Source organism: Dipodomys merriami, unplaced genomic scaffold (assembly GCF_024711535.1).
Source record: "Dipodomys merriami isolate MVZ:Mamm:240054 unplaced genomic scaffold, mDipMer1.0.p SCAF_9, whole genome shotgun sequence".
NCBI classification, from domain to species: Eukaryota; Metazoa; Chordata; class Mammalia; order Rodentia; family Heteromyidae; genus Dipodomys; species Dipodomys merriami.
In genome coordinates, this window is record NW_027206512.1 from 58,806,847 (window position 1) to 58,834,785 (window position 27,939).

The following is a 27,939-nucleotide window of genomic DNA, read 5'->3' on the forward strand; positions in this document are numbered from 1 at the left end:
CGGCAGCATTGTAGGACACAAGCTAAAGGGCAGGAGGAGGAAATTGAGCAGAAACAGGAAGACCAATTAGGGAGCAATGATATGTTTGTTATTAGCAATTTAACTTGTGAAAGTCCAAAACAGGTAATGTCCAGAACAGGTAAATGTGATTTAAAGTTTCTATGCCTGGTTGTAATCTTAATGCCCAATATTGTCATATAGGCTTAAAAATGTCAAGATGTGTAGGAATGTGTGTGTATAAATATATATACATATATACATATATATATATATATATACATATATATATATATATATTCTCCTTTCTACATTTTTTAACTGAAAAAAGGTTTGATTATAGCTGGGCACCAGGGGCTCATGCCTGTAATCCTAGCTACTCAGGAGGCGGCGATCTGAGGATCATGGTTCAAAGCCAGCCTGGGCAGAAAAGTACATGTAACCTACTTATCTTAGTAAGCTGGAAAAAGCCAGAAGTAGTGCCGTGGTTCAAGTGGTAGAGAGCTAGCCTTGAGCACAAAGAGGCTCAGGGACAGTGCCCAGGCCCTGAGTTCAAGCTCCAGAAACAGAGGAGAAAAAAAAAAAAAAAAAAAAAGGTCTGATAATTTACATGTAATGTGAGTGTGGCAGATGATTTTTGCCTCTGTTCTAATTTTTCTGTAACAGACAAGTCTTTTAAATGGAGAGTTATCACTAATATTATGAAAAATAAAGTAGATTACTGTTACTTAAGGGCAGGAAATGATGAAGGGATCAGATGGGGTGATAGTGGAAGCATTCAGGATTTCTGTGAGTTAACAGAAATATTAAAGGGGAAAAAGAAAAGAAAAGGGTTTGGGGAAATGTCATTCTTTCTGATGGAGGCATAGAATTCCATTGTGTATATATACCACATTTTCTTGATCCATTCATCTACTGAGGGGCATCTGGGTTGGTTCCATATCTTAGCTATGGTAAATAATGCTGCAATAAACATAGTTGTGCTGGTAGCTTTAGTGTGGTCTTGTTTGTAAACATTTGGGTAAATGCCCAAAAGTGGGATTGCTGGATCATAGGGGAGATCTATGTGAAGTCTTTTGAGGAACCTCCATACTGCTTTCCAAAGTGGTTGAACAAGTTTACATTCCCACCAACAATGAAGTAAGGTTCCTTTCTGTCCACATCCCCTCCAGCATCTGTTGTTGTTAGAGTTCTTGATTTTTGCTGTTCTAACTGGAGTGAGGTGATATCTCAATGTTGTTTTGATTTGCATTTCTTTTATGGCTAGGGATGTTGAACATTTCTTCATGTGTCTATTGGCCATCCTTCTTTCTTCTTCAGAGAAGCTTCTCTTTAAGTCTTTCACCCACTTATTTATTGGGCAGTTGTTTCTTTGAGGATTTGTTGTTGGGTGGTTTAATTTTTTGAGTTCCAAGTATATTTTAGATATGAGACCCTGACATTTCCCCATTTGTTAGGAAATGGAAAGGTTTGGAAAAAATTATATTAAGTGAAGTAAGCCAGGCCCAAAGAAGCATAGGTCCCATGGTTTCCCTTATTTGCAATATCTAGTATAGGTATGAGTCAAGCGGAAAAGGTCAGATAATGTGATGTTAGGAAAATGAACCCTTAAATATGTATTTTAATGTTTTCGTTTCTTTCATGCATGTGTTTCTAACGCATTTATAAGATTATTTCTTTGTTGCTTTGTATGTCCCTCCCCCACAGTGTAACCCCCGCTTTCACTATATTTGATGGGGACAAACAAGTCGTTTAAGGTGGACCTGCTGCAACAATGAGAAGTATAAAATGTCATGTCAAAACCAGCTTTACAATGTCGGTGTGGGGGGGGAGGGGGGTATGATTGGGTGGAGGGGAGGGGGGAGGCTGGGAAGGGAGGTGAAGGGTAAACAAAGGAGGAGGCTGCAATGCTTGGTAAGAAATGTATGCATTATCCTGCCCATGTAATTGTAACCCCTCTGTACAGTATGTTCTCAAATAAAATAAAATAAAATAAAATAAAATAATAAAAAAAAAGAAAAGGGTTTATTTTCGCTCCGCTGTGGAGGTGAAGGATCTCAGCAGCATGATCCAAGTTCTGCTAAGGACTGTCATGGAGGGAATGCGTACGCACCTGTGTGTCCATGTTCTCTCCCCCTCCTACCCCCTGATGGATTCAACTGTTTGAGTCTCCAACCTAATGAGCTAAGCTAATCTAGCCACTTCCCTAAGGCCCCACCTCTAAATACCATAGTTGGATTAAGTTTCTACCCACCTTTTATATTCACCTAAGAAAACTTTGGGGATGAAACTCCTGCCTGAAGACAGGGAGACAAACCCTATTCAAATCACAGCAAAACAGCCTGGCCTTTCCTGCCAGACATACAACCCCTGGATTGAGCACAGTTGGACAGAAGAGCTCCCTGTGTGCAGTCTACTAGGAAGGGATTAGAGATCGGGGATGAGTCAGAAATTCGGAGAAAGGTGAAAGGTCAAGGAAACCAGAAAACTGGCATCACTTCCAGTAAGAGAGATAAGGCCTGCCCAGGATAGAGTCTGAGCAGTATAATCAGGACTTTGAATTGGACATACTGGTTGAATACAATGATCACTAAAAGGTGAGATTTTTCAGCTTTATGGTAAATATTTGCTTAGCATCCACAAAAATTGAATAGTGGCACATTTTTAGGTGGGCCTCAATCAGATTATGGAGCAGATACAACTCTAGAATTACATCAGAAAGATGCAACTCTAAATTTAGTGTTTCTAAATAGGGAGCCTTTTGCCACCAGCAGAACTGTGCCTAGAATTCTCCACAGGGAATTCTAGAAGTCTCCAGGAAAGTCAAGAGCTTCCCTGCCATTTGCTGGTCTCTGGCATCAGAATCAGGGAGCTTTTGTACCTGGCCACCTGTCCCTGATGTGGGTTAGACAAAGAATATAGAGAACCAACATGTCTAAGACTAGCTGCCCATCTATGGTTGTATGGTGTGTGTGTGTGTGTGTGTGTGTGTGTGTGTGTGTGTGTGTGTGTGTGTGTGTGTCTTTTTCTGGTTATAGAAGTAATTTATTCTCACTGCAGAAAATGTTGGAAATACACCAAAGTCCACACTAGAGTCACTGATGAACACAGTATCCAGCTTTTTGATTTATTTCCTTTCATTCATTTTCAGTGTATGTGTACCATTCAAACACACACTCATGATACAAGTCATTATAGACAGTGGGATCACATGGTAAGCAGTTATGTATCTTATTATACCTATCATTGATAATTTCCTAGATGATAAATGTTCTCTGGAGACACCTTGTTAATCATGAGATTTATTCCTTTCAATGACACTAGTAAGAGTTTTGAGAAATGTGTGGACTCACCAGGGAGGATACAGAGCAGTTCCTGTACTCCATTTTCACTGTGATTAGCCCTTGGCAAGACCTAACTCTAATACAGAAGATTCATTCTAAGCAGGACTAGATTAATGTCTTGTTTCCAGAATCCAGAGGATGAAGGCCATTGGAATTCCATCTCAGGATCCCATTTTTCCCAGAAGGAAATGTGTTTAGACAACTGACTCACTTAGCTTACATACAAGAGGGCTATTTCCCACGGGAAGGTGTGGGGCTGTTGGCTGTCAGAGCAGCAGAGAGGAGCTTCTAGTTACATTCGAGCCGCTGAAGTCAGAGCCACCAACAGAGGCATGATGAGGCTGACGCTCCGCTCTGTATAAAGAGAAGAGGTCTTCCTTTGGGTCGATGCCGCTGCCCTAAAAAGAAAAAGAAAAGAAAATAGAGAAAATGTCAGTACTGGTGTATGATATCTACTTTCAAAACTATACCTGCACACCACAAAAACTGTAAATATGACAAGAAGTTATACTGTGGAAAGGAAAAGTTGCTTAGTCTCTCCACTTCTACTTTCCAATGAGAATTACAATTGAAAATATGATCTCTTATTTCAAAAAAGCAAAACATACCTATGCACATAGACACACACACATTTTATGTAAGTACATACTAACATTCTATCTTAGACATACTTTCATACTGAACACATGGATTTAATTCATATGTCCTTGTGCATGAAGTCTTTTGGTATGAATAGTGCCAAATTCCTTGTTTGTTTGTTTGTTTATTGTGCCAGTCCTGAGGCTTGAACTCAGGACCTTGGCACTGTCCTTGAGTTTCTTTTACTCAAGGCTTGTGATTTACCTCTTGAGCCACAGTGCTCCTTCCAGCTTTTTCTTTTTCTTTTTAAATTTAATTTAATTTTATTTGTAAACATACTGTACAGCGGGGTTACAATTACATGGGCAGGATAATGCGTACATTTCTTACCAAGCATTGCAGCCTCCTCCTTTGTTTACCCTTCACATCCCTTCCCAGCCTTCCCCCTCCCCCCCAATCCCAATCCTTCTCCTTCCCCCCCATTCCCCCCCACCACCAACGTTGTAAAGCTCGTTTTGGACATGACAACTTGTACTTCTCATTGTTGCAACAGGTCCACCTGACTTCCAGCTTTTTCTGAGTAGTTTATTGGAAATAAGAGTCTCATGGGCTTTCCTGTCCAGGCTAGCTTTGAACCTTGATCTTCAGATATCAGCCTCCTGAGTAGCTAGGATTACAGGCATGAGTCATCAGCACACAGCCCAACTTCCTTCTTGATGACCCTGATATAACCAGAATATAACTGATGAAGAAAAAGCTTTCTGGACAAAAAGATGCTGGGAAAGGGTTATGAAACCATCTTTGGTTTCACCATTGGCTTGGAAATACATCCTATTGCTCTAGATTAGTGGTTTGGTTATTAAAATACCTGTCTTAAGGTTAGGTAATCTCAATTACATGAGAGTCAAAGGAAAGAGGATCATGAGTTCAAAGTCAGCCTGTGCAATGTTAGCACGCCCCCATCTCAAAAAACAAAATAAAACAGAAAGGATGGGGTCGGCATATCCCAAGTGGCAGAGAGTTTGCCTAGTTAGGGCGAGGCCCTGGGTTCAATTCCCAATCATGTTTCAAGAAAGAAAACAAACAAAAAAGACAAACTGTGGTAGCCCCTTCTTTTTTGGGCAAAGGCTCCTCCTGCTGGAAGCTGTCTATTATTGCACTTCTGATTCGGTTCTTACTCATTTCATGTCCCCAGATTCTAAATGGTTACAGATTCAAAATCCTTTACCCTACTATTGCTAAACAAGAGCAGGCAGGTGGTCACACGGAGGTGGCTTGCTGAGAGACACCGAACCAAGATCAGAGATCTGATGATTGTCCTGGACCCTCACCGACTGTTTCCTCGTAATATCACTCAACTTGTAATTACCAGTCTACTGAAATTTTGGTCAATATTATAACGCATATGAACATAGGATTGTTTGATTGACTTAGATTACTTGAGAGGATATTCCTTCCTACTGTCTTTGCTGGCTAAGTGCTGTTCTGTTCACTAAGTATGCCTTCATTCCCAGTGGATGTTTCTGTCCAGCCTCTAATCACTCAGTATTGGGAAGAATTATTAGTAAATATGATTAATCATAGAAGCTAAAGCTACATATTTAGTCATTTCTTTCAAATAGGATACCAAAAGTACCCTAAGTCTAACCTAGGTCAGAGATTATGAGTATTTTTATAATTCTGATTATATGTCTATATGCCCTCCAATTGGATTCCCAAAGCACAGCTTTACCACATATTGAATAACTTCTTTACAAATGCCTTTCTGCTATTTTCTCAAGGTACCTCAAAGAATGTGAGGTAGAAATTGTAGGCTTTTGAGTTCATAGTCATTAAATAACTTGGTGTGTTTACTATCTGCGGTTTCTCTTTTACAGATTACCACCAGTATTCATTGCTAGAATGTTTTTTTTTAAAAATTAGTAAAGTTCCTGCCGAGGCAACAAAAGTAGAGAAAATTGGCAAAGAGATAAAGAGGGTTTTATTCCTCGCTTTCAGGGGAAATGGACAAAACTGTGAAACGCATACCTACTGGCAATCATTGAAGGAAAGGGCAAAGACCCCAGCCTCCTTTCTTGTCCGCTGTGGTGGGTGCTCCACCCACCTTGAGGCTGGGAAGAAACCTTCGCACCGAGGCCCACCCGGCGCGCCCTTGGCCTCTCTCCAGTCCCAACACCTAGATCTCTCTAATCACTGGAGAGGATCAGGTTGTCTGCTTTCCAGGAATGTGGTTGGAATACAATGAGATGATGGCTTCAGGGTGCTGGCTGGAAGCCGACTCATTCAAAGTGCTCCAAAACACCTGCGAATAAAATTCCTGCCTGCCCTGCAGGAGGATGCTGACCCAAAGCATGGAAGCTGTCACAGTGGCCTGTCTGCCTACTTCAGGAATGGGAGCATGGTGGGGAGGGGGTGGTGGGTTTTAACAAGAAGGAGGGCCACGTGATCTGTGTCTGTGGAATGTCCAGTCTAGTTCAGGCGACAAGAGTAAAACTCACAGCCCTACATGGTCCTAGAACATGAACAGTGCTCTACCACCGACCTACCCAGGCCCCAGGGGCTCCAGAGTCCCTAGAGAGTCCATCCTCTTCAATCCTTGACATACCTCGTTGCCCTTTTCTTCCTCTAACTGAGCTGCAGATCTGCAGGTGGCTTCTCTTCCTAGTCATCCAAATGTAGAGTTTACCCAGGGAACTACCCAGCGGCCTCTGATGAACACTTGTCATTCCTTTCAGCTGCCTAGGCCCTTTCAACATGGTTAGCTCAAATCTATGCCTTCCTGGTGTAGAAGTCAGTCATATATCCATCCATCCATTCTTTCGTCCACCCAAGTATTTATTCACTCACTCATTCCAAAGTTGTCCAGCAGGCTGAAAGTTCTAGTCTACATCCTTGGGATACATTTATTCATGAACAAAAGAACTCCTGCCCTCCACAAGCTTATGTTTTGACAGATGAGAGACAAAACAGTACAGAAACGTCATAAGTGGAAAGATGATGAACTCTACATGAAACAGAAAAATGGAGGGCTGGGATGTAGCTCAGTGGGCTGCGATGTAGCTCATTGGGCTGGGATGTAGCTCAGTGGCAAAATGCTTGCCTAGCAAGTGCAACATCCTGGGTTCGATCCCCAGTACCAAAAAAGAAAAGACAAAAAGAAAAATGGAGCAGCTGGGTTTTTAAAGAGTCAGAGTTATAAGATTTTTTTGAGGCTGTAACATTCTTTGTCATTCCTGGAGTTTGAACTCAGGGCCTTTGTACTTGCTAGGCAGGCACTCTACCACTTGAATCATGCCTCCAGTTTTTTATTTTATTCATTCTATCCACTTCCTGCCCCTACTCTGGCCTGAACAAGGTCTCACTTTTTTCCTGGTCCAACCTAGACCACAATTCTCTTATTTGTACTTCCTGGGTAGCTGGAATGATGTGGGAGTGTCACCACACCTAACTATCTTTCCATTGACTGAAATGAGGTTTGGCCACTATTTTGACTGGGCTGGCCACAAACTGCAATCACCCTAGATCCTCAGCACCCCCACCCCCACCCCCCGCAGTATCTAGGCTGACAGGCATGAACTCCTATGTGCAGGTATCATTTAGAATATAGAAACCAGGGTAGCCTCTTGGAAGCTTTGAGGGTAAGAAAGCTGACAGGCTCAGGTCATCTGACATCATCTGACTGCAAGTACAGCACTCTTGCCTTGGCCAGGGATGAGTATCCACAGTTATGTGTGGAGGAAAAGCACATGAGCTCTCTAGGGAAGTGGATCAAAACTAGCCTGAGCCGGGCGCCAGTGGCTCACACCTGTAATCCTAGCTACTCAGGAGGCTGAGATCTGAGGATTGCGGTTCAAAGCCAGCCTGGGCAGGAAAGTCCGTGAGACTCTTACACTAGAAAACCAGAAGTGGCACTGTGGCTCAAGTGGTAGAGCACTTGCCCTGAGCTGAAGAGCTGAGGGACAGTGCCCAAGCCCAGAGTTCAAGCCCCACGACCAACAGAAAAAAAAAAAAAAAAACTAGCCTGAAATGGAAGTTTCCAGGTGATGTATGTGGAAAGAATGTGAAAAACCTAGAAACCCATGTAAGAAGTCTGGATCTAAGTTTTCTGAGCAGTAGGTGTGTGTGTGTGTGTGTGTGTGTGTGTGTGTGTGTGTGTGTGTGTGTGTGTGTGTGTGTGTGTGTGTGTGTGTGTGTGTGTGTGTGTGTGTGTGTTATAGGTTGTTTCTATATCTATTGTGAATAGTGCTGCAGCAATAGAGAATGAAACTGTGGTTGTTATGGCAGGATTTGGGAAAGGAACTGGGCAGGTGCAGCCCAGGGATATTAAGAAAATAGGTGTATAGAAGAAACAGTATAGAGGTCTGATATACAATACAAGGACTATAGTTAGTAAAACTGTTGGTACTAAAGATTTTCATTGAGTGGGTTTAGCTGTTCTTGTTACAAAATGTAACTTTGTGAAATGGTAGGTGTTAGCCTGTGTCACTAACACAGTCATTTTAGTACCTACATATGTCTTATAGCATCATGCTGTTAGCTTCAAGTATATACAATACAGTTTATGTATTTATTCATTTTGGTGCCAGTATCGGAGTGTGTGTGTGTGTGTGTGTGTGTGTGTGTGTGTGTGTGTGTGTGTGTGTGTGTGTGTGTTATAGGTTTGAGCTAGAGACCTTGCATTCTCACTTGCCTTTTTCATTCAAGGTTGACATTCTACCACTTGAGCCACATTTCCACTTCCAGATTTTTGGTAGTTAACTGGAGATAAGAGTCTCACAAACTTTCCTGCCTTGGATGGCTTCAAACCTTGATCCTTAATTGTCAGCCTCCTGAGTAGCTAGGATCTTAGACTTGAGCCACCCAGCACTCAACTGATACAAGTTATTTTAACAAACATATGGAACTAGCTTGAGGACATGTTGTTAAGTAAAAGAAAAAAACAAAAAAAAAAACAGAAAATCCTATGTAGATTACTATTAAATTAATTTTTGTCAGTCGTGGGGCTTGAACTCAAGGCCTTGGGGTTGCCCCTGACCTCTCACTCAAGGCTAGTGCTCTACCACTTTGAGCCACAGCTCCCCTCTGGTTTTCTGGTGGTTAATTGGAGATAAGTGTATCACGGATTTTCCTGCCTGGGCTGGCTTCGAACCATGATCTATCCTCAAATCTCAGCCTGAGTGAGGCTAGGATTATAGGTGCGGGCTACCAGTGCCTAGTGGTATATTACTGTTTATTATGACTAGCATAGGGGAACAGTGAGTGTAATCACATACCTGTGGTTATATTCTTCTTGGCACACACTCTCTGGAAGAATACACAAGAAACTAGAAACCTCAGGGTAGGAGAACAGAATGACTCAGAAAAGCAGAAGAAAGATTGCAGCCTCCCTTGACTCTTTCATAATTTTGAATTTTGTCTCATGATACATACATATATCTCTCTATATATACATACACATATATATGTAAACTTTTCAAAAAGTGTAATAAAAATTCAAATGAGGATTTGGAAATAAATGTTAAAAAGTCTTCCTCTGCTTTCCTCCTAGGATTTCCACTGAAACAAGTACTGCAGAAGTAAATAATGGCATGGGGCCACCTCTGCTCCCAGACCTGGGATGTGGCTCACACATGTCCAGATACTTGTACCTACCCCCAAGTTCAGGGAAGCAGGGCAGAAGAAGCTACTCTTTAGTGCTGCTATTCAGTCATATTGCAAGTCACCAGTGTTCTATAATTCTAAGGATCTTGGGAAAGAAAAGGGATTTGAGTTAAGATAATTACTTACGAATTTAAGGTACAGTCGGGGTGAGTGCTGTGATCTACACACTTTAAGAGCTTCACTGGTCTACAAAAAAAAATATCAAGGTGTTACTTAAATGGCATCCATCCTATCAAACATTTATGATGTGCCTGAAAAGTCATGGAAATAGAAAGTGTCTGTCCTAACATACACACTATTCATTTAAAAATCTTAGCTACCAAAAATAAATTTTAAAAAAATTAGCTACCATTTATTGAACATTTACTGTGTACTAAGAAACTTGATTGTGTATTCTGCACAAGCAGGTCCTTTAATCTTACAACAACCAAATGGAATCGATACTATTTTCAGCTCTGATTTACATACAGAGTTCTGGCCACAGCAACCTCTTCAAGTTCTCAAAGCAGTCAGTTGGAAGGCTGAACTTGAACCTCGAAGGCTGACTAAGACCCTGAGCTTCCTCGGCTTACACATACGACTTTGGAAAAGCTTCTTGATAAATCCTTTGGGCCAAAGACTGGACTTGAAATACACAGTTCCCAGTGTTCAAGATTCAGCCAAAAAGGCTCAACTACTCTGATCAAAGAGAATGATTTGAAGTTCCAAGACAGCCAGGAATGAAGGGAGAGCAGCAGTGGAGACAGGAGCAGGAGGCGGTAGCACATAGGTCTTGATGGAAGAGCCAGCCAGACAGGAGCTCTGCGGCAGAATGGCTGGACAGGACTCAGATGAACAGCCAGGAAATCCTGTCACTCAGCAGTGTGCTGTGTGCTGGCCCCTCGGGTTCACCTTCTCTATTACGTACACGCCATTGGCAGGGAGTTTTGAGACAGGAGATCTCTCACACTGACCTCAGGCACTCTTCCTGCCTCAGCTTCACGAGTAGAAGGCCTACAGGTGTACTCTCAGATATATGTATATGGGAGTCCTTACTATTTTATGTACCCTAAATGGTTGAGTTTTCAGTGAGTCGGCTTCAATACAGTGTTAGCGGAAAACAACCAAGAGGCAAGGGCAACTGTGAAAAGGCTGTACCAAGGACAGCATCCTGGAGAGAGCTTTCTGATTCAGAAATTAAGTAGGGAATTAGAAAACCTCATGGCTGGAAGTAATGACGTGGGTGTGGATAAGGAACCAATATTGAACTGCTGATGTTCAGGGAATGACTGATCAGCAGGGGTGGGCTGATCTGTGCCCATGGAGAATGAGTCTGATTCTAACCACCCAAGGCCTAGAATACCTCCACCTGACCTATGGGAGGACCTGATGACGAATAACTCAGTTTCCAGGAGTTAATGATGCATTAACCCAGCTTTCCTAGACAGAAGACTATTTCCTCAGGCCCTAATAAAAGCTGTCTGGAGAGAGCACTTAAGCTTTACTTGCATCTGTATCAATAAATCTGCTCCTGCTTAAATCCCCTCCATGTCTGTCCTTGAATTCTTTCTCCAATGAGATTCAGAACTTTCTGGTCTCTGTATTCCTGGGCAGCTCAATTAATACAGTAGAGAGGGCAATGCTGCCTGAATTTTGAGGGGCAAGAGTTTCTTGTTCATATCTGGTTGGAGTTTGGTTTGTTAAACTTTAGCCCTTTGCCTTTTGTTATATCTTCTGTTTCCCAGAAGCAATTTTAAAAATAATAATGAAATAATAAGAACAAGAATTTTTAAAACCACAAACAAACTCCTTAATTCAGCCTGTGATGAGAACCAAACATACTGGAGAGTAAAAGATAAAATACAACGGGGCACAATCAATTATACAGGACTCTGGACATTCACACAGTAAGACCAAAGGAGGATAGTTTTAGGAGAGGATCAGAAGGATTCAATAGCTATGTGCATATGATCCTATAAAATGGTATTCATCAAAATGAACTCCAAGAAATGGAAACAAGAGGCTTTTTGTTATTTTGCTTTTCCTCCCTCCGTTGTCACTGTTTTTGATTTCTATATCTTGTGTATGTAAGTTTATCTGTTTGGGGGAAGGTAAGGAGGACAGAAATGGAGGGACAAAGGGTGAACAAATGCAGCAGAGATACTCACTAGACACTATGTTGAAAGTGAACTACACAACTTGTAGGGAGGGAATAGAGAGAGGGAAATTGGGAGAAAATGAGGAAGGGATGACACTGTTCTGAAAGCAATATACACATTGTGTAACTAATCCCACTGTGTATCATCTTTACCATAACAACTAAAAACTAAAAAGAATGAGAACCAGGGTGAATTGTCAGGCCAGGAAGAGGAGAGTCCACAGCCAGCTGAGAAGGAAGCACTGTCAGCCAGAGAGGAAGTAACACAGGTTGAGATTCAGGGCAACTCCAAGGCAGAAAGAGACCCTGGGCTCCAACCTGGCTACTATCACTTCACCTTGTGACTTAAAGAATAGCCATTAGAGGGAGTTCCTTCAAGGTGGTAACTCTGGCGTTCTTTTAGGCACAATTTTTCTCCAACATTGAGTTGTTTCAGAGTAAGAATCATTTGTTTAAAAAAATCTGCTGGGTTGGAAGTGTGGCTCAAGTGGCAAAGCACTTATCTAGCAACCACAAAGCCCTGAGTTCCAGCCTCCCAAAACCACCATACATGTACAAAAACAAAGCCAACCCAAAAAAATCTGCTAAAACTCAATACTTTGATTCAGGAAGTTGGAGCTTGGTACATACAAGGAAGGAAAGACATGCTTCAAGACCATATGATGTTCTGCTCCTAACTATCATCCTTGGGCCACCTAGAGTTGAATTTTCTGACTCAACCATCAAACAGGAATATCTACAAAAGCTTCAAGACAGACAAAATGAACCTATGACATCATAAGTCTTTAGAGAGTTGTCACTGCAGGGACAGACCAAGGTTTCTACAGAGAGGTAACCCAGAGTGAGGTCTAGGGAGACATTGGTTATGTTCTGCTTTATCTGAGAGCTGCAGTGCCTTGTATTTGTTAACATTCATCCAACTGCATACTTAAGTTAGTGCACTTTTTCCTGTACATAGGTCAGACTTGTAGAAAATGCAATTTGCTTTGATTTGGTTTAAAATGTGGTGATAAATAACCTAGCCTTTGAGCTTCTTGCAGGTTTAGCAATAATACATGGGCAAAATAAGACAGATAACAACACTGCTGTTATAGGGGTGACTTCTCTTGGGAAGGTGAGAAGACATGCCAGTTTCAGGAGACTGGGCTTGGCTGGTAGAGTTACGTAGTGCATGCAGCTTTACAGAAGGCAGAGGGCACAGAATGGTATTGGGTGTTGGCGAGAAGACTGGTCATTGCCACACTGACACATCTCTGAGTGTCCAAGAAAGTCACTGAGTCCATGGAATGTCACACTCCAGCCCCTGAACTGGCAGAGAGGAGCAGGGGCAGGAAGTCTGAGTCCAGGGTCAGGCTTACAACTCCATCAGCGTCAGAGTCGAGCTTACTTCAGTGTGCCAGAAGCAGAACTGCCCTGGAATGACACCCAGGTGTAAGTATAAAGGTGCTGGGTTTCCATGCACGCAATACATGGCAGCCATTCACACTGGCTCAAGGTTCATCTAGCTGTAAAAATCTCACCTGCCCACCTCCTCACCTTTCACGGGCAAGATTCCTACAGAATACAAATGCAGAAGCCACAGCCCCTAGCCTCTGGTTGTATACAGAGCAATGAGAAGAGGAAAGTGGGTGTGGGCAAATTGTAAAATTCAGAGAGCATCCTTTCACTGGTATTATAATGGCCTCTGAAAGGAGGGACCCAGGCTACACCCTGAGACAATCTTCTGGATGTCCCTATATCCAGGGACAATTCAGAAAACACAACCCCATGGCCTTTAGAGCTGATACCAACAAAACCCTTCCAAGCCCGGGTAAAGTCACCATTGGGCCTTTTATTCTGCACTGGTCATATGTAGCACCACCTACAGGTAATCGTTAATACAGCTGTACTTGAACCCCATGGCCTTCAGTCTGTCTTCCAGGATTTTCACACTGCCCTCTCCACAGGATTCCCTAAAACATAAAACAAACAAACATATTTTTTAAAAAAATCAACAAAAGGAACAAATGTGGAGGAGGAGAAGGAGGAGGAGGTGGTGAGAAGTTAAAGGAGGAGGATGTTGTTCAAAGTTAACTAAAATTTCTCTTGACTGTGTACTCCTGGATATTCTTCTCTCAAAGGGAACCTGACAGAGTTCCTGGTCCAAAAGGTGCTGCACAATGCAGTGGAGGATTGCTGAGACACAACCCTGCATCTGGAGCTGGGAGAGCCAGGGATGCTCGATGCTCACAATGTACAGTTACAACCCCCTAGCATCACACAGCAGTATTCAAACTGTGACGTTTGCTCAGCTCCAGGTGTATTCACTTTAGGCTTTAATAACAAAAAGGCCTGGGTGCTGTCTTTGGCACAAGGCTAGCACTCTACCACTTGAGCCACAGTGCTGCTTCAGGCCTTTTCTGAGTAGTTTGTTGGAGATAAGAGTCTCATAGAGGGCTGGGAAGGTGGCTCAGTGGTAGAGCGCTTGCCTTGCATGCATGAGGCCCTGGGTTTGATTCCTCAGCACCACATAAGCAAAAAAAGAAAAAAGCCAAAAGTGGCGCTATGGCTCAAGTGGTAGAGCGCTAGCCTTGAGCTGAAGAGCTGAGGGACAGCGCCCAGGCCCAGAGTTCAGGCCCCATGACCGGAACCCCCTCCCAAAAAGAAGAGTCTCATAGACTTTCCTGCCAGGATTGGCTTCAAACTGCAACCCTCATATCTCAGTAGCTAGGATTACAGGCATGAGCTGCTAGTGCCTGGCTGTAACATGGCTTTTTGTTGCTGCTGCTGCTGCTGCTGATATTCTTGCTTTTTGGGAGGCGGGTGAGGACACATAAAGGGAGGGAGGAAGGATGAATACATACAGTCATGGTATTCAGCATACCCCTATGTGGAAAACAAACTGTAACTTGTGGGCAGGGATGGGAGGGGAAAACCAGGGCAAAGCGAAGGAAGGAGTGGCATTGTCCAAAAAGAACCAGACTCCTACACGGCAATCCTCCGTGCACCACTGTAAAAACAACAATAAAATTATACATTTTTAAATGTTAGAAAATGTGAATAAACTAAAGGAAAAAAATAACCCCATATCTCACATCCCTAGAGATGCCTGCTGCTAACCTTTTCACAGACAGTTACACACATCTGTGTTCACTATGGTATCGGTCAACCATGATACCATGGTTGACCTCAGCCCCAAAACACCAAGTGGAAAATTCCAGAAATAAAGCCCCATATATTTTAAATTGTACCGTATTCCGAGCAGCATGAAGACCGATGTCATTATAATGGAGTCTGGGGGGGTGGGGCATAAGTACTGTTAGTGACCCTCTCTATGTCACACAGTATATGGACCACCTGCTTGTCCACTGTCTCCGTGTACACTTATCTGTCCATGAGCTATTGAATAGCCATTTTTCTTATGAGATCAACCAGCACTTGTTTTCAAGTAACTCTCATTTTATTTAATCATGGCTCCAAAGCACAAGTCTAGTAATGTTGGAGGTTTAGATATGCCAGAGAGAAGCTGTGAAGTACTTCCTTAGGGAAGGAAAATAGAAAAACAAAAACAAACCCATTTAAGTGGAAGTGTAGCTCAAATGATAGAACACCAGCCTTGAGTGAAAAGCCAAGCAAGGGTATATGGGCTTGATTTTAAGCCCTAGCAATGGCACAGAGAGAGAAGGTGGGAAATCATACCTAATGTTGCTAAGATTTATAGTAAAAGTGATGGCAAACATTAGCATTGTAGGCATCATACACAAGATGCTGTTTTTACAGACACACAAAATACAACTTATGGAGTCATGGGGGCTTCCAATCAGATTTCAGAGAAAAATCTGGGAAGCCAAGCAATGTGTTGCAATATTGGAGTCCCCGTGGAAAGCCCTCAAGAAACCATACAATGTTATGAAAGAGAAGCCTAGGCTACACTAACCATTAAAGGAAATTGGAATGCCAAGAATGTAGAAGGTCGGCCAAGGAAAGCCACAGGCCATGAGCGGAGCCAGGCCAAGACAGAGGCCATGTGGGCAGCAACTAGCAGGGCCACAGGAAAAGAAGGTTTTGCAATCTCACTGGAGCCTCTGTCTTGATATAATGTGCCCCCTCTCAAACAAACAAACCATCAAACAAACGAAGACTCCTATATTGAAAGTTTGTTTCCCAGCTCAGTACTATTTGGGGAAGTACTGGAAACTTGAGGAGTTGGGGCGTAGCTGAGGCAGTAGCCCCAAGGGATTGGAGACATGTCCTTATAGTGCTACGTCTTTCCTAAGACCTGTCTCTGCTGTATGGCAGCCATGAGATAAGAAGCCACACCCACGTGCCTGTCATTTATGGTTCTGCCTCGTCTCGTGGTCAGAGCCAAAGTGGTCAAAGATGTAGAGTGAAAGCTCTAAAACAGAGAGCCGAAAGCAGCCTTTTCTCCTTAAGATGTTTGTCTTAGATATTTCATCACTGTCACTGGAAATCTGCCTAAAAGTGCTATGTATAACACAGGTGTGTATGTAGAGGGAAAAAAAACAGTCCATGTAGGGGGGCTGGCTACTGCTTACAACTGCAAGCTCCCACCAAAGGTAGCAGCCTTCAGATACAAGGGGACTTCTCCTCTATCCTGTTCTAGAGTTTTAAAATGTATCTATTCCTGTAAATCATTCCAAATGTATTCGTGGCTTTTTGTTGTAACCCATATCTGTCTAAAACCCCTGTATGTATATGTCTGTCCTGAATATGTACCTTTCTTATGTAAACAGGCCATACATAACTCATACCAACAATTCCCTCCTTTGAAGGTTGATTCATATGTTTCAAAGCCATTGATACTACAAGAACATCTGTTGAAACTTCATTTTCATATGCATTCTTAGTTACTTGTATCCTTGTCATAAATTCCTAAAAGTGGGTTTTCTGGGGCTGGGGCAGCAGTGGCTCAACCCTGTAATCCTAGCTCCTCGGGTGGCTGAGATCTGGGGATCGTGGTTTGAAACCAGTCAGAGCTGGAAAATCTATGAGACTGTGATCTCCAATTAGCTGGCAAAAGTAGGAAGTACAGCCTGAGGTGGCTTACATGGTAGAGTAGCCTTGAGCACAAAAGCTCAGGGATAGCACCCAAGCCCTGTGTTCAAACCCCATGGCTGGTACCAAAAAAAAAGAAAAAAAAGTTTTTCACACACCAAGGTTTTTAAATCTCTTCATGTGTACTTCCAGGTGCAGGATGGAGGGGTGTTTTTTTTCACACTCTCAGCCATATTGATTCTTGCCTTCCATAGACAGACTTAGGTAAAGAGGATTTGTACCATGGTAGACGTAGCACTGTCATTCATGGCTAAAAGGCAGAGTCCTGCCCCAGGCTATATGGAGTGGAAAGATAAACAGCCTCCTCACCAAAGTGATAGAGAGGCAATGTGGAAGGAGAAAATGAGCAACCGGCATTACAGGAATGAGAAGGACACCGTACTGAGAACATTTTTTTTAGACCTGAGACAATGCCCTTCTCTGGGAAAGCTTAGTGCTTAGGATTTATTTATTTATTTTACAGTTTTGACACAGATGCTCCTAGACACAGAAAAGAGCCCAGAGGCCATTGTTTTACAGTTTGTTTAGTAAAGACTGCCAACGTCATGCTAAACATAACCAATATTAATTATGCTATTTTCTGCTTTCTGCTGAAGAGGCAGTTTAATTTTGTAAATGCGGTAAACTAGTTACTATATTGAAAGGGATTAAGAAACCTAGTGACTCACAGAGTTTCATTTTATGACAAGAGCAGCCACAATATACTCATTTAACAATAATCTGTAACACAAACTGGGCGCCAGTGGCTCACACCGTAACCCTACCTACTCAGGAGGCTGAGATCTGAGTACTGCAGTTCAAAACCAGCCCGGGCAGGAAAACCCCATGAGACGTGTGTGTGTGTGTGTGTGTGTGTGTGTGTGTGTGTGTGTGTGTGTGTGTGTGTGTGTGTGTGTGTGTGTGTGTGTGTGTGTGTGTGTGTACACTGGTTCTGGGCCTTGAACTCAGCGCCCATGAGATGTGTGTGTGTGTGTGTACACTGGTTCTGGGCCTTGAACTCAGCACCTGGGTGCTATCCTTGGGCTTTTTCTGCTCAAGACTAGCACTCTACTACTTGAGCTATAGCTCCACTACTGGCTTTTGTCTGGGGTGGTTAGCTGGAAATAAGAGTCTCATGGACTTTCCTGCCTGGGCTAGCATTGAACTGCACTCTTCAGGTCTCAGCCTGCTGAGTAAGTAGGATTATAGGCATGAGCCACCAGCATCTAGAATGTGAGGCTTTTATATTGAAAAAAAAAAAAAATCCAGAAGTGGCGCAGTGACTCCAGTGGTAGAGCACTAACATTGAGCACAAAAGCTCAATGACAGCACCCAGTCCCCGAGTTCACTGGCACAAAAAATATTAAGTATAAAATATTATGAACTAACTATATTAAAACATTATTAACTATAGTCCCCAAGTATTCCCTCTAAAACCTGAACAGTCCAAGACACTACTTTCTTAGCTCATGAACTGCAAACAACTCTAACTTGTGGCTCAAATGTGACAGTGAGGTACCCTTTGGAACCTCTACTTTATCAGAAATGTTGAGCAGAGACATGATGAATTGTAGATTTTTAATCTTGGTAGCTTCAAAGGACAACTTTCTATAACCAATAAATTGAAACAACAAGCAAAGATAACTTCTATATAAAGAACTGCTCATAAAAATGTAACAATAAGGGGGATTTGTCTTCTGGGAAGAGAAACAGAGATGTTGGTATAACTTATGTAATTAGTGGTTTGCCAATTTTCTGCAACTGCTCAAGAGACATATGACACAACTCATGTAATAAATAACTTGCAAATTGACTGCAATCTGTTGCCCAAGAGACAGGCAATAATAACGCCCAGTATATGAAGAGTCTGGAGAGTAGAAACAGAGCTTCTAGAATCCACATGTTCAAAGGAACATCCTCAACTTGTTTTGGCAAAACTCTTCTCCATGTAGCACCATGTTCCTAAGAAAAAGGCCCAGCATGCAGCCAAAGTTCCACCATGGTTGCTTGGTTTTCAATAGGCTATGAACCAAGTAGATTAGCTTTTGTATCTTGAGTTTGTGCCAGAAGTACCCTTCACTGGTGAGAAAACATAAGCTCACACTTGTATTTGTAAATAAACTCTAGTGATCTCCTAGAAAACGTGCATCTTCCAAGAGTCCTTGACCACGAATCTGAGACCTCCCTGTGGAGGCTGATGGCTCCCTGAGAATAAAGTCTTTATCAAAGAGTCTCTGGGTTGATCATGAAAACCCTGATGAGGGCTTTCTGGTTTCACAAAACGAGAAAAGGAGACTGGCTCTCACCAATGTCCATAGCTATCCAAAGCTATCCTGTCACTTAGAAAGGAACCCTGTGTTCTCTGCTGAGAATCTGCCAAATAAAAAAGCTTTTCTCCCCGGGCTTAGGACTAGCTACTGGTATTCCCAGAAAATGTAGCCTCTACAATCATGGTAGCATCAGAGAAGGCTGGAATTTCCACAAAACCAATCATAGATATAAAAAAAGCATGTTTGCACAGTTACCCTCATCCATAGCACTACAACTTACACATATGGTCCTCCAATTTCATGCATGACCCAGACTTCAAATCGAGTGATTTTATGTTGCTGGAAGTATGGAATTTCATAATCTGCAAAAAATCTGAGAGACAGGGAAGAAATATGTATATACATACATACCGTGTATATATTTTATATATATAACCACACACATATATTTTTTCTTTTAATAGTCAGAGAATCCCCAGCCTAAGAAGATATTTCTTTAAATCCTAAAGTAATAGGATATTTTTCCATTTTAGTTGTTAGCTCCTATACTTTTATTTTCAGGTTACTTGTTCATGCATTCAATCCACTATAAATGGTTTAATTATGTAGACATAGCTTTAATCCCCAGATCGTTTAATTTTCTTCATGTGTATTTACAAAAGCACACATTAGATTGAGGATTAGCACAGTTCTCTTTAGCCTCCTTCAAAGCAACTGAGTAAACATTCTGGTAACAGGTGCTGGAGTTCTCACCCTTTGGTAGGATAGGCTCCCAATGGCTCAGAACCGTTCAGCATGACGTATATCACCCCAGAGCTATCCTTGGAATACTGCAAGAAGAAAAAGTATTTTGAGTAAAGGGAGATATGTCGTTTTTCTGCTAGGAAATGAGTTTTGTTTTTATATCAACAATGCTCAATGTGGGCAAGTCTAGCATTTCACATAGGTAATAGGGAGACAAGTTGATTATATTTGGAGAAGCAAATTGCTTCCAAATGTTGAAAACTCAGGCAGAGTAATTCCATGTCTGACACCTAACATTATGAAGAAGATACAAAGCATACAACATCCTATCCGAGGGAATAAACTAGGTTAAGCTGCCAAGACACACAGCCTTAAAATCACAGTGGCTTCAAACAACTAAGACCAATGTAATGCTTATGCTAACGTTTACCACAGGCCCCTGGCTTTTGCTGGTTGTGTGTTCTTACTTTGCCCCAAGCTGAAGAAATTTCCACATTTGCAAAGTTGCTGATTGTCAGGAAAGGATAAAAGGAAGACGACAAGTCATGGCCAGTTTTTAAAGGCCTTGCCAAACAAGCCACATGCGTCATTTCCATTATATGTCATTGGTTCCTGTAAGTCGTTGTAACTAACTTCAAGGGGCAGGAAGTGCAGGCCTCAGTTGCAGACAACAAGCCAGAACTATTTGGTAAACAGCACAGGACCACCAAAAGCACTGTGCACAAGGGCATATGGTGTGATAGTCTGTAATACAGGAATACCATAAACATACTTCTGCATTGTAACTTGGATCCAGTGGACTCTTGAAGATCAAAGGTAGAGGACAGGATACGCTGTGTTGGTGGAGGACAGAAGTACTCTGACTTCCACCTGCCTCTTAGTCAATATAGCCAACATTGAATAGCCAGAAGCTCTGTGCTAAGCACTGAGCTAAAGACTAAACTCTCTTCATTTCTTGTGTGTGTGTGTGTGTGTGTGTGTGTGTGTGTGTGTGTGTGTGTGTATGTGTGTGTGTGCAAATGCAATTGTCTTGAGGCTTAAACTTAGGGCCTGGATGCTGTCGCTGAGCTTTTTTTGCTCAAGGCTATGACTCTACAACTTGAGCCTTAGCTCCGCTTCTGGTTTGTTGGTGGATAATTGGAGATACAAGTCTAATGGCTTCTTGCCCAGGCTAGGTTCAAACCTCCATCCTCAAATCTCAGCTTCTTGAGTAGTTAAGATTATAAGCATGAGCCACCAGCACCCTGCAACCCTCTTCATTCTAACCCTAGAAAAAGAGAACATAAGCTGTAGCCTTAAACAGACTATAGCTCTGGCATTTCATAGCTACTGCCAGCTTATCTACTCCAGTGACAATATTCTCTGGGGAGCAGATCTACATTAAGGACACAATTTCTGTGTCTCTAGCTTATTTGCATCTTCTCTCACCTCCTCTCCTCTGGTTATTAGTGTGTGGACATGTCTAACACCCACATCTAATTCTCCAGTATCCTGTGGCCTTCCATGAAATGAAGAGTTCCCCCACTTTTCAAGGCAACAAAAGGGTCAGATTGACTTGAAAGACTAAATACAACCCTAGTAAAATAGAAGTAATAGCAATTGTGCAATTCCTTAGCAATAGCTAACATTTGTTAAGTGCTTTTTCTGTACTAGGCAGTATAGAAAGTATTTTCTCTCCTTAAATCCTGACAACATTACAGACCAGGGAAAACAAATCAGGATATTGTAAAAGCAGAAAGTGAGGTTCATAGACATAAGTAATGACCTCTTGGGTTTCCATTTCTGAACCTCTAAGTTCATGGGTTTCACAGGCACCCAAGTCATTAATCCTAGGATTACCTGTATGGATGCTCTTTTCCAAAAGGAATCCACAGGATTGTTTTCACAGTCTTCTGATGTGGGGCAGGATTGGTAATCAGGTTCTAAGAGAAAAACAGATTAGCATATTTCCTTTTAAAGACTCTGACAAGGAAGCATTGATTTAAACTCCATAGTTATCCTACATTCTGTACAATGTACACAAGTCATTCAGCGTCCCCAGGCCTCAATTTCCTCATCTGTAAAATGAGGGTTAAAAGGCAGAGTTGAGCTGGATTGGGAACTCAGGCTCTATAGTTACACACTGAGACTCTGAAGCTAACTACTTATACACTTCAAAGCGACTTCTTTCATCTTTCTGTGCCTCAGTTTCCTTATTAGTCAAAATAAGGATAATGGGAGGATCCCACTTGGATATTGTAGATCATAAAGACATCAGTACATATAAAGAACATAAACAAGTGTCTGGGGAAAGGTATGTACTGCCTTCATTGTTAGTCTCACTTCTACTGTTGCAGTAGTGCTGAGGATTTGGATAGAGCAAATGACGTAAAAGCATATGAAAGGATACATCTCAGATGGTAACTGCACAGGAAAGTGAAGCTCATATTTTTCTCATGATGTGTATAAGGATCTTACCAGAGGAATTTTCCTGTCGACACCAGCTCAAGAAGTCCCCAACTCTGCCATACAGCACATCGCATAGGGGCATAAAGCGACGGGCATTCTCTGAATAGCTCATAACAAGGAGGTGGTTATTTTCCCAGAACAGGGACTAAGGAAAACCAAACAAAAATTAGTATATAAAATAAGAGCAGATTCCTCAGGCACAGTGTCCGTATAAGACAGGCGACTCGTCGCTCAGCTGCAGACTGACTGCACTTTCCTTTTGACTTTTGTTCAAAGTTGCTACCCTCTTCCCTCTTTTCAGTCTAAGGATCTTATGTCTATGTTAACACAAGGTTTTCCATGTAGCATAAAATGCATGTAAAGGAGTAAGATCCTTGTATTAAAAAAAACCAAGGCATCTGGGCTACAATTCTGGCTCTGTTGTGTGATGATCGTGGGATTGTGATGGAGACATATAATCTCTTTTCATCTTCTATACCTGAAAATTGAGACTGAATGCTTTCTGTGATTGAGTGGATAGGAATGACAAACAGACTTCTTAGAGTGGAAAGTGCCTGAAAATGAGATTACTCTTAGGGTATACCTTATAATTTCTAGTGTAAGTGACAGTTTAATGTAATAATAGATATGATAATATTCCATGCTATTGTCTAGCCAGAACCTCTATAGTCTAGTCACTATCTAGACTGGTAGGTGTCCAGGAGCTGTTTTTCAATATTACATTTTTTTTATTTATTTGTCAATCCTAAGGCTTGAACTCAGGGCCTGAGCACTGTCTCTGAGCTTTTGTACTCAAGGCTTGTACTCTACCACTTTGAGTCACAGGTCCATTTCTGGCTTTTTGATGGTTAATTGAAGGTAAGAATCTTATAGATTTTCTTGTCCTGGCTGGCTTTGAACCACGATCCCCAGATCTCAGTCTCCTGAGTAGCTAGGATTATAAGCATGAGCCACAAGTGCCTGGCTCACTATTGTATTCTTAACCTTTAGCACAATGTCTGATGCACAGAAAGCTGCCTGGTAAGTGCTGAGTTCAGTGCCTAATCCATCAAATCTAGAGAGAACAGAACTTACACTTCCTGGTTTTTTTTTTTCAACAGGAAGACAGCAACTTATATTTTTAAATGACAACATAGAATGCAACATATACCATGAAATCTTGTTTTCAATCTATTATGTCTTTGATTTCACTATAATACACCATGGAAAAATCAGTTTAAGAAGAATTATATCAGAGAAATAAAGATGCTATCTGGCTTTAAATTCAAGGTACTGTACTCAGCAAGTGCCATGCCTACTCCAGTGGAGTCTGCTTAGCATGGGAAACCAGCTTTCAGACCTGAGAAAGGGGCTTCAGAGACCTATCTCTGAGTATTGGGACTTCACCGAAGTCTACCTCAGAGAATGGGGCTTTACAGAGACCTATCTCCGAGTACTGGGACTTCACCGAAGTCTACCTCGGAGAATAGGGCTTCTAAGAGGCCTACTTCTGGAAAGGCTGGCAAACCCCTGGGAAAGATGTGTTTCTGCCTTTCTTTTCCTCATAAGAGTGCCTATTAATCTTTTACTGTTTCTACTGCTCTTTGTACTTACTCATTGTCAACGTTCCCTTATTCAAAGCTCTTTCTGAAGAGTGTTGACGACTCCAATATCTGATGAGTGTCTTAAAAATATGACTAACTCACCAGAGTTAAATGCTACCCTGAAACCCCTCTTATGGAGGCTAGTAGACAAGTTATAAGTAAATATAAAAGTATTGGGGGTTTCACGAAGTCATTTCAGTAGAAGGAATTGTTTGTAAGGGATTTACAAGAAGCTGTAGGCTCAGCTAGAACAGAAAGAATGTATGGCAATTGCTGAGATAATTATTTAGGAGAAAGAATTTCCTGCTATTTACTAAGAGACTTGCTAGATCTAGGTCTCCTTGGTGCTTACTATTAAAGAAGGAACAGGAAAGATCTTATGGGACAGTTAAGGCCTCTATAAAAAAAAGGGAATGGTTAATTGGTGACAAACATCGAAACCCATTGTATTTCTTAGAGATAAGCCGGAAACAAGTGCCTATCAGGTGCCCAGCTGGTGACCACCCAAGAATGAAGCCATGCAGCAAGATTGTGTAACCTTTTGCCCTTTCTCATGGAGACTTTTTGCTATAAAAGTTTGTTATCCTCTGCATTAAATCGCACTCAGCATCCACTCCTCTTGTGTGTGAGTTGTCTGTTTGCCCTCTCCCCCGCTATTCCAGGTTCCTCCCCTAGGTGTCCTCCGTCGTCCCGACAGAGCCGGTTCGCGGCAAGCAAGCATTTAATTTTTTTTAACTTTTCTTTGTATTCTTCACTGGAGATTGAACACAGGGTTGTATAGTTCCGAGGCAGGCACTGCACCACTTGAGCCAGGCTCCCAGTCTTTTGGCTTTGATTGTCCCCCCTCTGCCATTCAAATAGAGTCTCTTGTTAATGTTGTTCAGCCTGGCCTCAAATTATGGCCCTTCAACCTCTGGGTCATTTATTTTCTTTTCACTCCATCTTAGGATGTAGATAAAATATAGAAATTGTTTTCTTAAAGAAACTGAGAGGGGGCTGGGAAGGTGGCTCAGTGGTAGAGCGCTTGCCTTGCATGCCAGAGGCCCTGGGTTCGATTCCTCAGCACCACATAAGCAAAAAGAAAAAAGCCGGAAGTGGCATTGTGGCTCAAGTGGTAGATCGCTAGCCTTGAGCTGAAGAGCTTAGGGACAGTGTCCAGGCCCAGAGTTCAGGCCCCACGACCGGACCCCCCCCCCAAAAAAAAAAAGAAACTGAGAGTAAATAAATATAATATTGAGATCCATCCAAAAGAGAGCTTGTTGTTCTGGGAGGGTACTAACATTTAAGGCATGTGAATTGCTCAAGATGCAGGCTATAAGACCAAGTGGAATAGAGATTACACTGGTCAGATTTGGAGGCCCGGTGTCAAAGGTCGGGCAATGTCCTGAGTTCCCTGTAGTGATTCCTACAGAGACCTGCTGACTTAGGTCACATCTGGGCAGCAGATCCAAGGGAATATTGGAAACAAAGCTGCCTTGCCACCAGACAGGTCAACATGCACATGGTGCATTTGCTGCTTGAAGTCTCAGTAACACTGCGGGATGCTTAGGGCAGCTGACCTCATGCCCAGCCTGGTATCATTTTCCTCCACAGAGGAAAAGTAAGGATTTATCTGAGATGGCTTAGTCAGTTACCTTGTCCTGGGGAATGGAGTGCCAGGAGAGGTTAATAAAAAGGTCATAGTCTGAGGGAAGCACAGAGCAGGGATCTTTGTGCAGCACCACTTGAAAGGCTTCCCAGATAGCCGTGCAGTTCTTGGTCCTGTGCAAATATGTCCAAAAAAAAAAAGAAAAAAAAGAAGAAACATCATGATGTGTTATGACATATTTCCATTACTATAGAACTAGAAAAGGCCAGACACGATGGCTCACACTTGTAATCCTAGCTACTCAGGAAGTGGAGCCTGGGAGGATCAAAGTTTGAGGCCAGCCTGGGCAAAGCACTAGCAAGTCACCTTCTCAACAAATGGAAATTGGGTGGCATGTCCCTGTTATCCAGCTACATGGGAAGTATAACTAGAAAGATGATGGTCCAGGCCATCTGGGTATAAAGACAAAATCCTACTCAAAAAAATAAGTATAGCAAAAGGACTTGAAACATGATTCAAGTGGTTGAGTACCTCCTGCAAGGGGAAGGTTTTTAGTTCAAACTCCAGTATGATCTCACACACACACACACACACACACACACACACACACACACACACACACACGATGTAGAAAACAAGCTGAGGCTGCCCCATACAGGTGGCTCACACCTATAATCCTAGCTACTCAGGAGGCTGAGACCTGAGGATCACGGTTTGAAGCTAGCCCATTCTGGAAAGTCTGTGAGACTCATATCTCCAAAAAAACTGTTCAGAAAAAGCCGGAAGTGATATCTTAAGCAAAAGAAGCCCAGGGACAGTGCCCAGGCTCTGAGTTCAATCCCTACCAAAGCAAGAAAACAAGCTGTGATGGCTCAAGTATGGATTTGGCGATAGGATACAGGAAGTTGCTGTCAGAAAGTGCTGCATAGATTTCTCAGAACTAAGTCATATAGCCTTGTCTGAGGCTGACAAGGTAAGCAGAAGAGGTATCAAGCTGCAAAGCAACAACGTTTAAGAAACCATATAGCCTTTGGTATTCAGGTGCCTTTTTAGTTTCTGTTTATCTATGTCCTTTCTCTCTCATTCCTCTTTCTTTCTCACTTTCTCTCCCTCTCTTTCACTTTCTCTCCCATTCTCTCATTCGCTCTCCCTCTCCCTGTCAGGGAGTTTAATTTTGTCTTGCTTCTCTTGCCATGCTGGGGATGGAACCCAAGGCCTTACCCATGCTAGGCAGAGGTTTTACCACTGTGTTGGCCCCTGGACCTTCTTGATTCAATTCAGATTGGGACCCATTATCCAGATCCACCAGGGGCTTGGGACAAGATGAGACCAGGCCAGCAGGCAAAACTTGGGCTCCTACGAGTGAGCGCCAGGTGCTGGGCAGAGCTTCTTGCTTAGTGAGGCAGAGTGTATGCCCACCAGTGACCAAGTTCATTGCTGAGGTCCTTGCCCACTTTCAAAACCACAGCCTACTCCTCTGTCAGCTTCTGGTAATAGCTCAGTTGCTCCTATGTTATTCTCTGTTCTGATTCACTTGCTTGAAATGCATCACGACAAAAATTAGCACAAGAAAGGACACTAAGCAAAAAAAATAGGATAGAACGGAATCCAGGAGAAGAAAAATCAGTAAGAAACATGGCCTGGGCAAGAAAGATGAAAACCTTAAAGTCCTGTGGGAAGAGGATCTGAGTTCCACGGGACAAGGTCTGACATGGACAATTCCACTGTGGGTGGAACGTGAGGGCTCCAGCTATGCGGGTGTGGACTGGCAAAGGGCTGTCATTCAAAATTGCTTCTGAAAGCGCCCACGCGCACACACACAAAACACACACACCTAGACCTGCAATGCAACTGAACCTGTGCAGCTCCTTCCCCATCTATAAACCCACATCCCTCCAGCGACTGTCTGTCCCATAAAACTTGCCTCATGTGAAGACACACATCCTTCCCCCCCACCCCCAGCCCACCGGGGCTCACCGGGTGTCGGAGTTCAGCAGCTTGTAGTCTGCGCAGCGGCCCAGGAAGATGCTCTGCAGATGCGGGCTGGTGCCCTCCCCTCTCCACCGCCCAGCTGTGGCCCCAGCCGAGAACAGCTGCAGCAGCTGGAGCAGCAGCGCCCAGGCCCAGGCAGCCATGGAAGGGACTTTGGTTTCTCCAGCGTGGTGCCTCCTGGACTCCTCCCACTTCCTCTCCTCTCTGGAGACACTTTTCCTAGCTGAAGTGGGTACAAGTCCTGCCCTAACACCATCTGTCCCCTTCTCTCCCCTCTCCTTCACTTCTAAGACTGAGGTTGGACAACGCCAGGGACAGAACAAGTGCTCTTGGCAGAGTCCTGGGTAGGTGGGGAAGGGAGGGGGCGGCAAAGGACAGGCGAGGTTGAGGATAGCTGAGAGAATGTCAAAGCAAGGCTCCATTATAACACCATGGCCTATCTGGCAAAGTTAGATAGATCTGGTCTTTCCCAAGGCCCAGGAATGAGTGAGTTTTGTTTTCAGGAAATAACCACAAAAACTAATGTTTACTGAGTTGGTACTATATACCAATCATTCATGCC

The 27,939-nt window shown here is 42.8% G+C and overlaps 1 protein-coding gene across 2 annotated transcripts; it reads right to left on the reverse strand.

Annotated features, from left to right (window-relative positions):
- Positions 1–3,117: 3,117 nt before the first annotated feature.
- Bst1 (bone marrow stromal cell antigen 1) lies at positions 3,118–27,591 on the reverse strand. 2 transcript variants are annotated; one of them, XM_070013162.1, is made up of 9 exons: positions 27,363–27,591; positions 25,432–25,558; positions 22,224–22,359; positions 21,606–21,688; positions 19,776–19,852; positions 19,303–19,395; positions 13,584–13,670; positions 9,708–9,767; positions 3,118–3,739 (listed from the first exon to the last, which is right to left on the reverse strand). In XM_070013162.1, the coding sequence occupies exons 1-9, from the start codon at positions 27,518–27,520 to the stop codon at positions 3,634–3,636; spliced, it is 927 nt and encodes a 308-aa protein (XP_069869263.1). In that variant the 5' UTR covers positions 27,521–27,591; the 3' UTR covers positions 3,118–3,633. The 2 variants fall into 2 exon arrangements, with proteins under 2 accessions (XP_069869263.1, XP_069869264.1); XM_070013163.1 differs by lacking the exon at positions 13,584–13,670.
- Positions 27,592–27,939: the final 348 nt, after the last annotated feature.